We start from the raw sequence: 13307 nt of genomic DNA, 5'->3' as shown, positions 1-13307 counted from the left end.
GATTGATTTGTTTACAAGATAAAAAGCGGTATTTATTACAAGATTGTCACTCTTGTGTACGAGTTGTCTGCTCTAAAGTATTTAAATATTGCGTGTTTCATTGAAAGCTATCCGCTGCGCAATTTAAAATGAAATGCTCTTTCATGATTGCTGGATCGATTTTGTCATTAACAGAACAAGTTAAGCAAAATTCAAGAGTTAATTCAAGCAATAGAGATCGTTGCACTTGTACAAAAAAAATCTGTTACATGACAGAACCAAATAGAGCAAGAACCACTTATGCTGCTATTGTTATTACCCCGGAAACGTTTTGGTACTTGGCATAATGTTGTCAGTTCGTAAAATACTCTATTGACATAATAAATCAATTCAGATCTTATATGCACAAGGGATTTTTTGCCAAAACAAATGATAATAAACTCTTTCTTCGATATTTACGCTGCTTTCAAACATCTGTCGTGAACCATGAACCAGCAGTTTTAGGCACGTTTGATTAGTATGGGAGCTGTCACATTGTTACCGGGTTGGTTTTTTTTAATCCTTTTCATCCACATCACCCCATCGACATCTCTATATCGAACTGCAGTAAACGTCAGCGACAGCATGTCCTGGGCTCAAAATTTGACAGCGGGCCCAAATTAGACTGCTGGCAGTTGAGTGAAACGCAGTGCTGACATGCTATCTCATTTTCGCACACACGAGATGTTGGCAGCGAAAACATGGTTGCCTGCCAATGGGGTGATCCAAATTATAGCGAATTCATAAATTAACCTGGCTCAGGTCGATTAGCTCTCAGTTTTAATCGAAGTGCTGTCAAAACGTTCATAAATTAACCGAGATTGCGTTTCGGTTAAACTGACAGCATTCAGTTTGAAGCGCAGATTAAAACTGCCCACTTACGAAAATTTCGGACGCCTGGCAGAAATCGAACAGAACCAGTCTTTATTTTTCACCCGATTCTCTTTATGTCAAATGTGACACTTTGAGGCAGGAGAAAAGCGGTTCATCAGTTTTGCAGTTCCGGGCAAAAGGTAAGAGAATAATATGGAACATGACAAAGCAGGTATAATTAAATTGTTAACCTGTATATTGCACGCTTCGTGCTACTACAGTCCGCTGCTACTACCCTCCAAAAAAGGAGGGAAAGCTGAATTGGTACAAAACCGGTTTTTATTCGAAACCTCTGGCAGAAATCGAACAGAAATCCGGCAGAAAAACCGAGGCAAAATTTCTGCCCGAATCGGATGTGTCATTTCTGCTAGTTTTCACGGGTGACGGCGGCCAGAAATCCAGCAGTATGTCTGGCAGAAAAAGTTTTTCGCTGCTAGATTTTTCTTCGATTTCTGCCGGACGCGCCTAAGTGGGTGCCTGAAAAAGTTTTTCGCTGCCAGATTTTTGTTCGATTTCTGCCGGACGCGCCTAACCGGGAATTCGCTATGACGGAGCTGTGGATATTTTTCTGGTTTTTGGGAGGGAGAGAGAGAGAAATATTTTTGCTTTTGTTTTCACCCACACGTTGACAGTTCGTCATGGGATTTCATCACCCCATCGGTAGGCAACCATGTTTTCCTGCCAACATCTCGTGTGTGCGAAAATGAGATAGCATGTCAGCACTGTGTTTCACTCAACTGCCAGCAGTCTGATTTAGGCTCGCTGTCAAATTTTGAGCCCAGGACATGCTGTCGCTGACGTTCACTATACAACATACAGCTCGTTATAGAGATGTCGATGGGGTGGATTTCATGTAAGAGCGAACAGGCCTCAAAATTTTTTTCGGCTCCGTCATAGCTAAAGCCTAGTATCGACCTGAAAAGAAATGGGCAAAAAGATAGGCCAAGAAATGCTGAAGAAAATATTTTCCGTTTGCGATTTCTTTACCAGTATGCACCTCACAAGAAATATTGTTTTACTTTCAGATGGCGCAGTTTTACATGCCAGTGAATTGAAACGTCACTTTTCCGTACGGAATAATATCCGGCGCAATTATTACCACAAGAAAAAATGACAGATAATTGCTTGCCTTGCAGTTGTCAAAATTTCTTCGGTAAATACCAGGATTTTTTCTTGAGCTATTTTCTTTTCAGTTGGATACTAGGCTTAATAAAAAGTTACGCCAGATTTCTAACTTACGTACCTTGGTCAGATATTCTTTGAATTGCGTACTATCAGCGGGGATAGGAAACAAGAACGAGCGAAATGATGTATTCTTTCTAACCATTCTAACAAATACAGTGAACGTGCTCAAGAATGGTGAGTTGAAACACCGTGAACGCGCACATTATCCTTATCAAACCAAAACAAACCGGATCATTTTTACTCTCAGATTTTTACGGTACGGCCTCGGTACAGTTAAACACGTAAAAAGACTGCAAAAGACTCTATAACTTTTGAAGTTCAACGGTAAGACAGGCAATTGCTTTTCGTCCCGCTCGCAAATGTGGTCATCGCTGGTAGGACGCATTTCTTGCCGCTTGGTTACCCGGCAGCGGTCAATTCTTCCACCCGCAAACGCTAATTTCTCCTCTCAACGTGTGGCGATCGCCTTACGCAGTAAAAAGCCAAAATCGGATAAACCCACGGTAAGTGCCTCGTTTAACAGGTTTGAAATGCTTACCAGCATCTTAAATTTTGTTTTGCACTTGACAGATAAACTACTTTGTGGATAGTAAGCACATCCGTGCGGTGGGTGGTAAGGGTGGAGATGGTTGCATTTCTTTTCTAAGGTTGTGGTGCAATGAAAACGCTGGCCCCGATGGAGGAGACGGTGGTAATGGGGGGCATGTAGTGCTGCAGGCCACTTGTGATGTTCGCGACTTGAATCATGTTACGGCGATATTAAGTGCGGACAGTGGCGACAAAGGAGGAAACAAGGATTGCCATGGAAAAAATGCCAGTCATACGATGGTGAAAGTTCCGTTGGGGACAATCGTGAAGGATAACTCTGGAAAGGTGGTCGGGGACCTGGACACCGAGGGAAAGATGTTCGTTGCCGCGAGGGGTGGTGCCGGTGGTAAGGGTAACCATTTCTTTGCCAGCGATATGGAACAAGCCCCACAAGTTGCGGAATTTGGCGGGGAAGGAGAGCAAAAGGCTTACATTTTGGAGTTGAGAAGTATGGCACACGTTGGATTTATCGGGCTTCCAAATGCGGGGAAAAGCACTTTGTTGAGAGCGATTTCGAGAGCCCGACCGAAGGTGGCATCTTATCCGTTCACTACTTTGAAACCTCACCTAGGGATGGTTCAGTATGACGATTACGAACAGATTGCCGTCGCAGATCTGCCTGGGCTGATTCCAGATTCACACAAGAACAAAGGATTGGGAATCCAGTTTTTGAAGCATGCGGAACGTTGTAGTATATTGCTGTTTGTTGTTGATGTGTCCGCAGAAGAGCCCTGGAATCATTTTCATACTTTGATGCATGAGATAAGTATGTTCAGCGAGGAGTTGGCTAATCGGCCAAAAGTTATTATCGCTAACAAAATTGACCTGCCGGAGTCGGAACGTAATTTGCAGCTCCTGGAGCACCATGTTGATGTTCCTGTTATTTCGATTAGTGCTAAAATGGGAACAAATGTGGCCGAGTTGCTGAAAGAGATAAGGACAATTTATGATAGTTTAGAAAAGAAACCGGAAGCGAAGGATGGTGGAACATGAAACCGCTGAAATTAGCTGAATAAGTTGGCTGTAGTATAAATTTCGTGTTCTCCCTAAATGATTTAATTTATTAATTACGATGATGTAATCATGTATAAAGCCTGTCACTTCTCTAGTGGTGTTAAAAGTAATTAACCATGTGCTCCACTTCACAACTTGATGGAGAAATTTCGTACACGATATTCGTGGTCTTATACGACTTACGAAACAGCGGACGGACGAACAGTGCGGTAAACGATGCTCTTAATTTGTCAGATAGGGAGCAACTAAGCAACTGCTGATTCATTCATGCGGTTACATCAATTGCTAACTAAATCCGGCTAGGACCTGACAAGCCAGATGCTAATCCTTTTATTTTATCTGGATTTTCCAGTTTTTTCCAGATTTATCGCGATTGTTTCGAATTTATTCAGGCTTGGAAAGCTTTCAGATTTTTTTTTGTCGAAATTTCACAACCCAGACATAAGTGGAAATTCCTTTAAACAGTAGTTGGCAATATCGCAGCCAGAATGAAACGTGAATGTGGAGTTTATTTTGCTTCCTATAATACTTCGAGATGCAGATAGGACAAAAAGTTTACTCTTCCGTTTTAGTTCAGACAACTTTCATTACCAATATAGGAAGTTTTCTGAGCCACAACATAAGAATGAAAGTTTTCTTGTTTTTTATACATATTTCGATTGAGTGAAAAGTACCCATACTTACAATATACAGGTATCTATAGCTATAGATTCTACCGAGACGGTTTTTTTCGTCACTTTCATTTATATTATACTGGCGACTAGCTCATGAATATAGATTTTTTACCGCGTCCGCAAAGGGCTCCACCATAGATGAATAAGGTTTCGTATTACTGATTTACTGCTTTGAACAATGCATACTAGGGTGAATCATCCTGTGCAAATTAAAATACGAAAATTTATGAGTTATACTTTGCTCCCCATCTTAATCTTTCTTATTGTCCTCTTTCGGGAAAGAGGGTCTTTCCGCAGTTTCATTTGTTTAATTATGAATCGTTCTAATAGAAATTCTGTGCCTTTGCCAGGACTTGCCCAGCGGCAACGGGAATGGGAAAGGTCATCGTAGCCTTTCGGTGGCACAGCGCCAGCAAAAATAAATAAGAAATGTGGCTGCGAAGGCTTTCCGTTTATTTTCTATATGGCGCCCCGGGCCAAAAATAAGCACGGAATGAATAATATGATTAACATGCTGTTGATGCAGAAATGGGAAAGCTCTCGCTTTACTTTGCTAAACATTTTTGCTTTTGATTTGATTTTTGTCTAATTTATGCTACTATTTTTTTGTGTAAAAGTCGATTATAATCTGGCAGACGGGCTAAATTTGGATAGGTAGCTAAAAATAGTTGGCTCAACAAATTAGCAAAATACATCCGTCTCCATTGTAGGGTAAAAATGCCATTAATCATTCTGACCGCGCATGTTTTGACATGCGTGTGATTGAAAAACATAAAAAAGCCCCTTTACTGACTACTTCTTGTAGGATTGGGGAAAAGGTGATTAATAAAATCGTTACCATATTTGATTGCCTAATGTGAGACATTGACGCATATTTTAATTTGTATTTGCGAGTCTTTTGATTAAGTTTTACCTTGGCAAATCCTTGGCACTTTAACTTTATATAGGAGTGTCTAAATATGAACATCTAACAAAGCTAACCACCCTTTGCTTTGCCCAAAAACAACAACAGACGATCCCATACTACCGGCACGGATATCAGCTGGAGCTCTCCTCCTCTCAGATGTTCCGCTGGTTATGTGTACTGTCATATGATGATGTGCGACTGTGGTGGAGCATAAGGAAAACACCACAAAAAACGTTCACCGATTCCTCTCTACTGCGGCGCTGCTTCCCCGGTTCTCGGCGCTCGTTAGTGCATGCAGTCCTGTCGTCAGTGATGGAGCCGACAGGAAAAACCGACGGAAATTGCTATGCGGTATGTCTGGTAGTAACCGGGATGGGCCTGTTCGAGTTTGTTGTGGTAGTTCGATTGTTACTGAAACATAGAGTCTGGCGAAAAAAAAAAAGACAAATAAAATCGTGCATTCGTTTCACATTTCTCGCTTCACATTTTCGCAGCTTCTTCAGTTAGTTTCAAGTTGTTACTCGGACAAGTGGGTTTATCGCTGTCGCGCAATGACATAAAAAGGGGAAGCTGATTTCCTGTCTAGAATATCTAGTGCTTGGGAAAACCTGTAGCTCGGCCAACCTTTCGCAACTCGGTTCTATATAGCTATCTAAAGTGTAATTCGAACTCACCATTTGTAGTTCGGATAAAATAAGATAATAATAGCAAAACTTGTTGACAGTCTTGGTAAGTAGCATGATTAATAAACGGAGGCGTTTCAAATTATTGTTTCTCGAAAATCGTTCGATTTCTGTTAAACTACTGTTATGTAGGAACAAATGAAGCCATTTAGTTCCTGCATAACAGTAGTTTAAGAGAAACTCGAACGATAATCAGCCTCAGAGATGAGATATTAGCCGGCAAGATTCTGGCTTAAGCAGGTTTACCATCGATTGTCTCTGAACATCCGCGCGTGCGCGCCTGTTTCATATTTTGACCTTGTCGGTTAATTTTTTTTCGTTTCCAGGCATAAGTGTTACGTAGTTGCAAAGTTGAACTATATGAATCCAGTTCAAAGCAGTTCAAGTCCAAAAAGGAATTCGTTAATGAACCCAAAATTTATATCTCGGTTGGTTTAGTGTGCTTTCTATTAGAAGACAGTTGTACAGTATCGCAATGTCCGGTGAATATCGGAAGTAATCGGTGCTTTACTTGAGCGTAAAACTATTACAGACTATACCGATAACACTTGATTCGTAAAAGTGAGTAATGACGTAGAAAACCACCCCGCTGTCACAAATGTCATTCCCATACATTTTTCGTGTAGCCAACATCTCATCTAGCCCACAACAAACTTTGCCTCGGACAAAATGTATTTGTGAGTAGCCCGCTCTAACTTCAGCCTCGGATGAATCTGTATTGGTAAGCTCCCGAACAAAGTTACTTTTTTGCTTTTTTTCTTTTTGTGTCGGACGTGTAGGAAGCGTAAAAAGATGCTAGCTACTTCTTTACCCTTCAGTTTCATACGCCTGGTAAATGGTTAGTCGGTTTTGAGGTACGATGCTGGTCTAACAAACCATTCGTCGTAGGTTGGAATCTCGGCTGGGCGGTGCTCCTACATAGAGTCAGTAGGATTTTTGCACTAGCCCCGTATCTTTCCTGTACTCTAATAACCGGCTGCGTAGCCTGTCGATAAAGAAGAGTCAAGTTTTAGAAAGGACGTTTAATCCCACGGTTTTGCTTCTTTTGTGGATGGTTGGATAATGCGTAAAACAGACCCCATAGTGGTCTTTAGCGTCTTATTTAAAAAGTCCTGTCCCTACCTCCACGTGGTACCAGCCGGAATACGAGTAACCTTAGCGGAGATCGGGTAACTAACCCCGGTGGGTACAAAGGTCGTATACCAACAGAGAAGGAGGCACAGTGTAAAATAGTAGCCCCATCACGAGACTCGGTAGCGTAAGCCCTAGTACGGCTACCTATTCAAATCTAATCTAATCTCTAATCTCACACTAACGCAGCCAATTCTTGAAGGCATCCTGGAAAATGACGATTATTTGAATCAAATATTTTTCTTGTCAACGGCCAGGCCATCTGCGCAGCATGTACCGCAGAGAGTGTCAAGTAGAAAAAATTCCATTAAACTCCTTGGAATCAAGGGGAAGGAAGAAAGCGTGGACCTCCCATAACAAACGCTTCCCATATACATAGATAATGATTTATTTACAGTCGTAGGGAGTATCTTCGCTAAAAAAGGTTATTTTATTTTATTTATTCATTTATTTATTCAAGATAATGAGTAACGTGAGACTTCTGTCTCTTTTAACTGTTACATTTGAGTTTACGCAGAATAGTACATCACTGAAGCTATCTATCTCCAAATGAGTACTTATCAAATTAACTAATTAAAGTGCTCTAAACCTTTCCTCTTAAATTCTAATTTTGAATTTTTTAACGTAAGATTATTTGGTAATGAATTCCAAATCGAAATGCCTCTCACGAAGAAAGAGCAACTGTAACTGGAAGTGAAGTGTCGTGGAATTACATATTTTCTAGAACGAGAACTTCGCGAAATAATTAATTTTTCGTGTAAATAGCCTGGAAGTTTTGTTCTTGAATATAAACAAACAACCTCGCATAGGTGCGAATTCATTGAATGGACAGCCTATCAGACGATATTGAAGGTGGGAGACTCTGGAGAACCTATTTAAATCGAATACGTATCGTACACATACATTTAATGCTATTTATAGTCGGGATTGCGCGTACACTGATGCTTCCAAAAGGAGGAAATCACAAGGAATGAAGTGAGGTAATATTAGACTTTTAAAGAGTCTTAGTTTAGTGTCGGTATTAAGGAAATGAGTAGTGACGTACAACGTACGAACGCTTACATACACTTTTCCGTACTGCTTAAATATAAATTTATCGAAGTTAAAATTGGATTGGATGGTTATGCCAAGACTCACACTATCGTCAACAAATTGTATTAACTCTAATGTGGGTTTTAAACTGCTATTGGACTGATTGGTTAAGTGATACTTCGGACCCTCAGGGATGACCTAATGGCATTTAGACCAGAAGCCATGCTGCAATTGGCCAAGGATATAGCGCCTTATTTCGCTCTCTGAAAATAGATTAGTTTGTCAAAAATATTAGTTTAAATCATATAATCACCCTTATTCTTGTTTTCGCTCGAATGATATTCGTTCGAAAGTTGAGCCGATTCGTATTCTTGTTTTCGTTCGAATCAATTCGAACGTTCGAAGGCCCCTTCCTTTTGTTCATTCGAATATGAGAATAGTGCTTCCCGATTCGTTCGAAGCAAACTATTCGTACGAATGCAGGATACGGCCGTAAACAAGAATAAAGGTGAATACTTGAAAATAAAATCGTGTGGTTTAATGGTTACCTAAAACTACATTTCTAAAGTTAAGGTAGGCACTGAAAACCGTATAACCCCGCACCTCCTAGCTTGACTACTCAATCATACAAATTGAAGTATTTCCAGGTAATCAGGTATGGTCACGTGTAGGCGCTAGGTAGGGGCTTGGGATGGCTAGAGCTATGTTGGGCGCTATTTCCTAGTTGCCTTCCCCATTTCATTCCCCTAGTAGGGCTACCTATCTAAACTAACTAAACTAAAACTAAAAAGCGTCAAGAAAATTCCACTCGGAACATTCGGCATACGGCATGGATAAAGGCGACGAAATAAGGACACGGAATGGAGACTTGGTAGCAAGTAACGAAGATGTGCCACCCCCATGGATAAGGGAAGTTAAAGAAGCCATCCAGCGGCTGAAGAACAACAAAGCAGTGGGAAATGATGGCATTGGAGCGGAACTTATTAAAATAGGCCTGGACAAGTTGGCCGGCTGTCTGTATCAACTGATTGTCAAGATTTGGGATACGGAACGATTACCGGAGGAGTGGAAAGACGGGGTTATCTGCCTTATCTACAAGAAAGGTGATAAGCTGGATTGTGAGAACTACCGAGCAATCACTATCCTGAATGCCGCCTACAAAGTGCTGTCCCAAGTCATCTTTCATCGACTATCGCCAATAGCCAATAGATTTGTGGCAAGTTACCAGGCCGGCTTCACGGAGGGTTGGTCTACAACGGACCAAATCTTCACCCAGCCGCAGATCCTCCAGAAGTGCCGCGAATTCCGAGTCCCCACGCACCACCTGTTCATCGATTTCAAAGCCGCATATGATAGCGTAAACCGACAAGAGCTATGGAAAATTTTGGACGAAAACGGCTTTCCGGGTAATCTTACTAGACTTATCATGGCTACGATGGATGGGATCCAGTGCTGAGTGAGAATCTCAGGTGGATTGTCGGATCCATTCGAATCTCGCAGGGGACTTCGACAAGGAGATGGCCTTTCCTGCCTGCTATTCAACATTGCGCTTGAAGGTGTTATAAGACGAGCGGCAATCGAAATGCGGGGCACGATTTTCAATAAATCCAGTCAATTTATCTGCTATGCTGACGACGTGGATGCTGTCGGCAGAACATTTGAGGCGGTGGAAGACCAGTACACCAGACTAAAACGCGAAGCAGAGAATATTGGGTTGAAGATAGATACGTCTAAAACGAAGTGTATGCTGGCGGCCGGGACCGAGCGCGACAGGGCCCGCTTGGGCAATACCGTGGTAATCGACGGCGATGAGTTCGAGGTAGTCACTGGCAACAGAGGACAACAATACCAGCCGTGAGATCAAAAGACGTATTATCAGCGGAAGTCGGGCCTATTACGGACTCCACAAACACTTGCGGTCGAACAATTTGAGCCCCTGTACAAATTGCACACTGTACAAAACGCTAATTAGACCGGTTGTCCTCTACGGGCACGAAACGTGGACACTACTAGAAGAGGACCTTCGAGCACTCGGAGTTTTCGAACGGCTGCAAACGAACGGTGTATGGAGACGAAGAATGAACCACGAGCTCGCGCGTCTCGACGGCGAACCAAATATTCAGAAAGTGGTTAAAGCTGGATGGATACGTTGGGCAGGACATGTTGCTAGAATGCCGGACAACTATCGTGCAAAAATGGTTTTCGTATCAAATCCGGTAGGAACATGACGAAGAGGGGCACAGCGAGCGAGGTGGCAAGACCAGGCGGGGCGAGATCTGGCGAGCACTGGATTCCGGCGGAACTGGAGATCAGTTATCATCACGGTTTTCCGGACAAACTGAGACGGCTGATCAAAGCTACCCTGGAGCGAATGATGTGCTACGTGCGCGTTTCGGGGACATTCTCGAGTCCTTTCGAATCGCGCAGAGGGTTGCGGCAAGGGGATGGACTGTCCTCTCAACAAACATTTTTATTAAATAATAGCTTAGCAAGCGCTTGTTACCCGGTAGTTGGCTATACAATGATTGAAAAAGCAACTATTTAATTAAAATGTTTGCAGGGCTGTTATTCAATGAAGATGTGATGCGGAGAGCCGTTGCTATGTGCAGACATTCTGCTACCTACACTCTCACGAAAGCCCAGCCTCATATAGTCTTTCTACGAGGCTTACTCGTGAGAAATCTGCTAGTGGGATACAGATTTTAACAATTATGGAATCACCTCATACTTCTAATTGCTTAGGAAAAGTGACAACTTAACATGTTCCAAAGTTTACCTCTGGTAACCTTTAACGAGTTTATAAAATTATTTTAACTGGTTTGTATCGCCGGAAACCTTTCTTGTAAGGTACCATGATAAGGTACAAGATTAAAGATGATTTATTAAGTTCTGCTTTCTCGCCAAGACGAACAAGATAGTTCTAATGACAGTAAACCTAACCTTTGAAAACATTATCCTAGCTATCGGAATCGTGTAACTAACCAGGCCGACATTATTGGCTTTACTTCTATTGAAACGAGTAATAAACTGAAGCAGTAAACTAATTTTTTTGAATGATGCACTTCGCTAAATTTTGTTAACTGAAGGAAAGAAAATCAAAGGATATGATTTATGAAAAGTTTTTTTATGACTCAAAGCTAGCTGTGAACAGCGTGAGTTACTCCTTGCTAAAAATATTTCCTTCGACAGTCAGTGTTATGATTGTCGTTGGCCCAATTTAAAGTCAAACTTTTCCTTGGGAAAAACTTTTGACCGCTCTGGTTTCCATCAATATACTTGTTATATTTCCAAAGCATATCTCGCACTTTTGCCGAGAACCTGGCCAAAGCCAAAAACAAACTTTTGCCGTAGCGGAAAAACTTATATAGCTGAATTATTTATTAACGATTTCATCGTCATCGTCGCTTTGCGCTCGATTTCTGCTGACGTGAGGTCCTTTTTTTCCCCCGATGCCGGTTCCGTCCCGAACAGGTAGGTACTACAGCATGTCTATATAACACGCACACAATATGCAGCGTTAGCGACTAACCGAGGCAAATGTAAGGCAGGCACAAGTCAACGCGACAAGTCAACAGGACCTTGCGTCAGCACGGCACGGCACGGCGTGTGTGGTCACGACGACGGTCCGCTCTTCTAGGTGACACTCGGTCGGAATCGATAGCGCACCATCCATCGGGGAAGTTTGGACTTACACGGAGCAAGGCATTTCATTCGTGGTGTGGCCTTCGCTGGTGAAGGAAGTCCTTGTGAATGGTAGAAAGTTTTTTCACGTCCGGACACAGCCACAGCAGCGAGGAAATATAGCAGAGCGGTAAGCGGCTCCTTTGAGGCGGGTTGGTTGGTTAATATTTGTTTCTGATATAGTGCGCGATAGTGAAGCGATGTAATACAAATGGAAAATGAATGTCGGGGGAAGCGAACCGGCGCGGCAAGCGACAACGGTTAAGGTGTGAAGACGGATATCTAGCCACTGTGAATGAAAAACGTAACTGTATCTGTGTCGAATATTACGCTCGGTAGCGAAATTGGTAGTTTATGGGTTTGACCTATATTCCTTCCAGTAAGGAGGAGCATGTGTTACAGACAGCAGCAGGTGATTCGGATTTATTGGATTGGGCGCAAACAAAAAATGGAATCGGATTAGGATTCGTTTGGGTGGAAGATTTACGAACGAATGCAAATCAAGTTTGAGTGATTCATTTACAAAATAAGTGCGGTGGTGTTTTGCTGGTTGTAAGGATTTCACCATAAATTGTGTTTTACATTTTTTGGATACAACCTATGAAGTTGGCTGATTTACAGTACTTTCACATGGCGACATGTTGGTGAAGTTGGTTCGTTCGGATTCAATATTTATCATCTCAGTTCAAGTGGCATCAAAAGTGGTTCCCATTCGGTAGATATTCTTGAAACAATGATGTCAAACGTTCAAATTCGGACTGTAGTATTCCCTTGACAGTTCATAATTTATCCAGTCGCTATCGTTATCTTGCCCGTGTGTACAATCTGCATGATGTGTTTGCCATGTTATAATCAATCATGCGCCTCCATTATCACGCAAACAATGTGGAAGAGTGGTGCAAAGTTCATTACATCAAACTGCTATCGTACTGAAACAGTTTGCTTTACGAAACCAGAAACAAAATCATCGCATGCGTGCTTACCGTCCTCAAGGACCAGCACTGCCATGTACATATTGCCAATCTTTAAGAAATATCAGAAACGGCGGTTATTACTCAGCCGTAAAATTCTTCGACTGGCACGCACATTGGTCATTTGATTCCATCGTCACAAGTCGGATAAATCAATAGTCAAAGCAGCTTTCGAGACAAACTGAGACATTTTCAAGTTGCGATTAAGAGAAGTGAATGGCTATAAACTATTTTAGAGGGCGTACTTCCATTTGGCAGTTAGTGTCCATACCAATTGCTACTGCTGTGCAGTAGACGGTAATTGATGTCAGACTGGTGCATTAAGTTGTCAAACTGGAGACAATGTTCTTTATTCGAAATCGATAATACAATGAAATTAGCTGCGTATCGGGTACGGGGTATGGGAAGGTCAGTGTTCTCCGGAAAGTAAGATTAATTGCTGGTGACTCGGTGGTGCCTGGTGCTGGTCACGCATGCTGCTAACCTATTAGGATCAGCACGTGGTACCAGATTGCGTGCCACCCAAGGACGTAATAGGCAACACTAGACA

General features: G+C 42.1%; 1 protein-coding gene across 1 annotated transcript; it reads left to right on the top strand.

Moving 5' to 3' along the window:
- The first annotated feature begins 2311 nt into the window (after window positions 1-2311).
- LOC128742563 (mitochondrial ribosome-associated GTPase 2) lies at window positions 2312-3659 on the top strand. Its single transcript, XM_053838962.1, has 2 exons — window positions 2312-2579; window positions 2647-3659. Exons 1-2 carry the CDS (start codon window positions 2436-2438, stop codon window positions 3655-3657), a joined length of 1155 nt encoding a protein of 384 aa, XP_053694937.1. The 5' UTR covers window positions 2312-2435; the 3' UTR covers window positions 3658-3659.
- Window positions 3660-13307: the final 9648 nt, after the last annotated feature.

This window comes from Sabethes cyaneus, chromosome 3 (assembly GCF_943734655.1).
Source record: "Sabethes cyaneus chromosome 3, idSabCyanKW18_F2, whole genome shotgun sequence".
Classification (NCBI taxonomy): Eukaryota; Metazoa; Arthropoda; class Insecta; order Diptera; family Culicidae; genus Sabethes; species Sabethes cyaneus.
This window is presented reverse-complemented; position numbering and strand designations above follow the sequence as displayed.

What these genes read in the sequence shown, in the direction of transcription:
- LOC128742563 (XM_053838962.1), top strand. Translation starts at nt 2,436, where the DNA reads ATGTGGTCATCGCTGGTAGGACGCATTTCTTGCCGCTTGGTTACCCGG. An exon ending in CAAAATCGGATAAACCCACG is followed by an intron (nt 2,580 to 2,646) that starts GTAAGTGCCTCG and finishes TGCACTTGACAG; the next exon opens with ATAAACTACTTTGTGGATAG.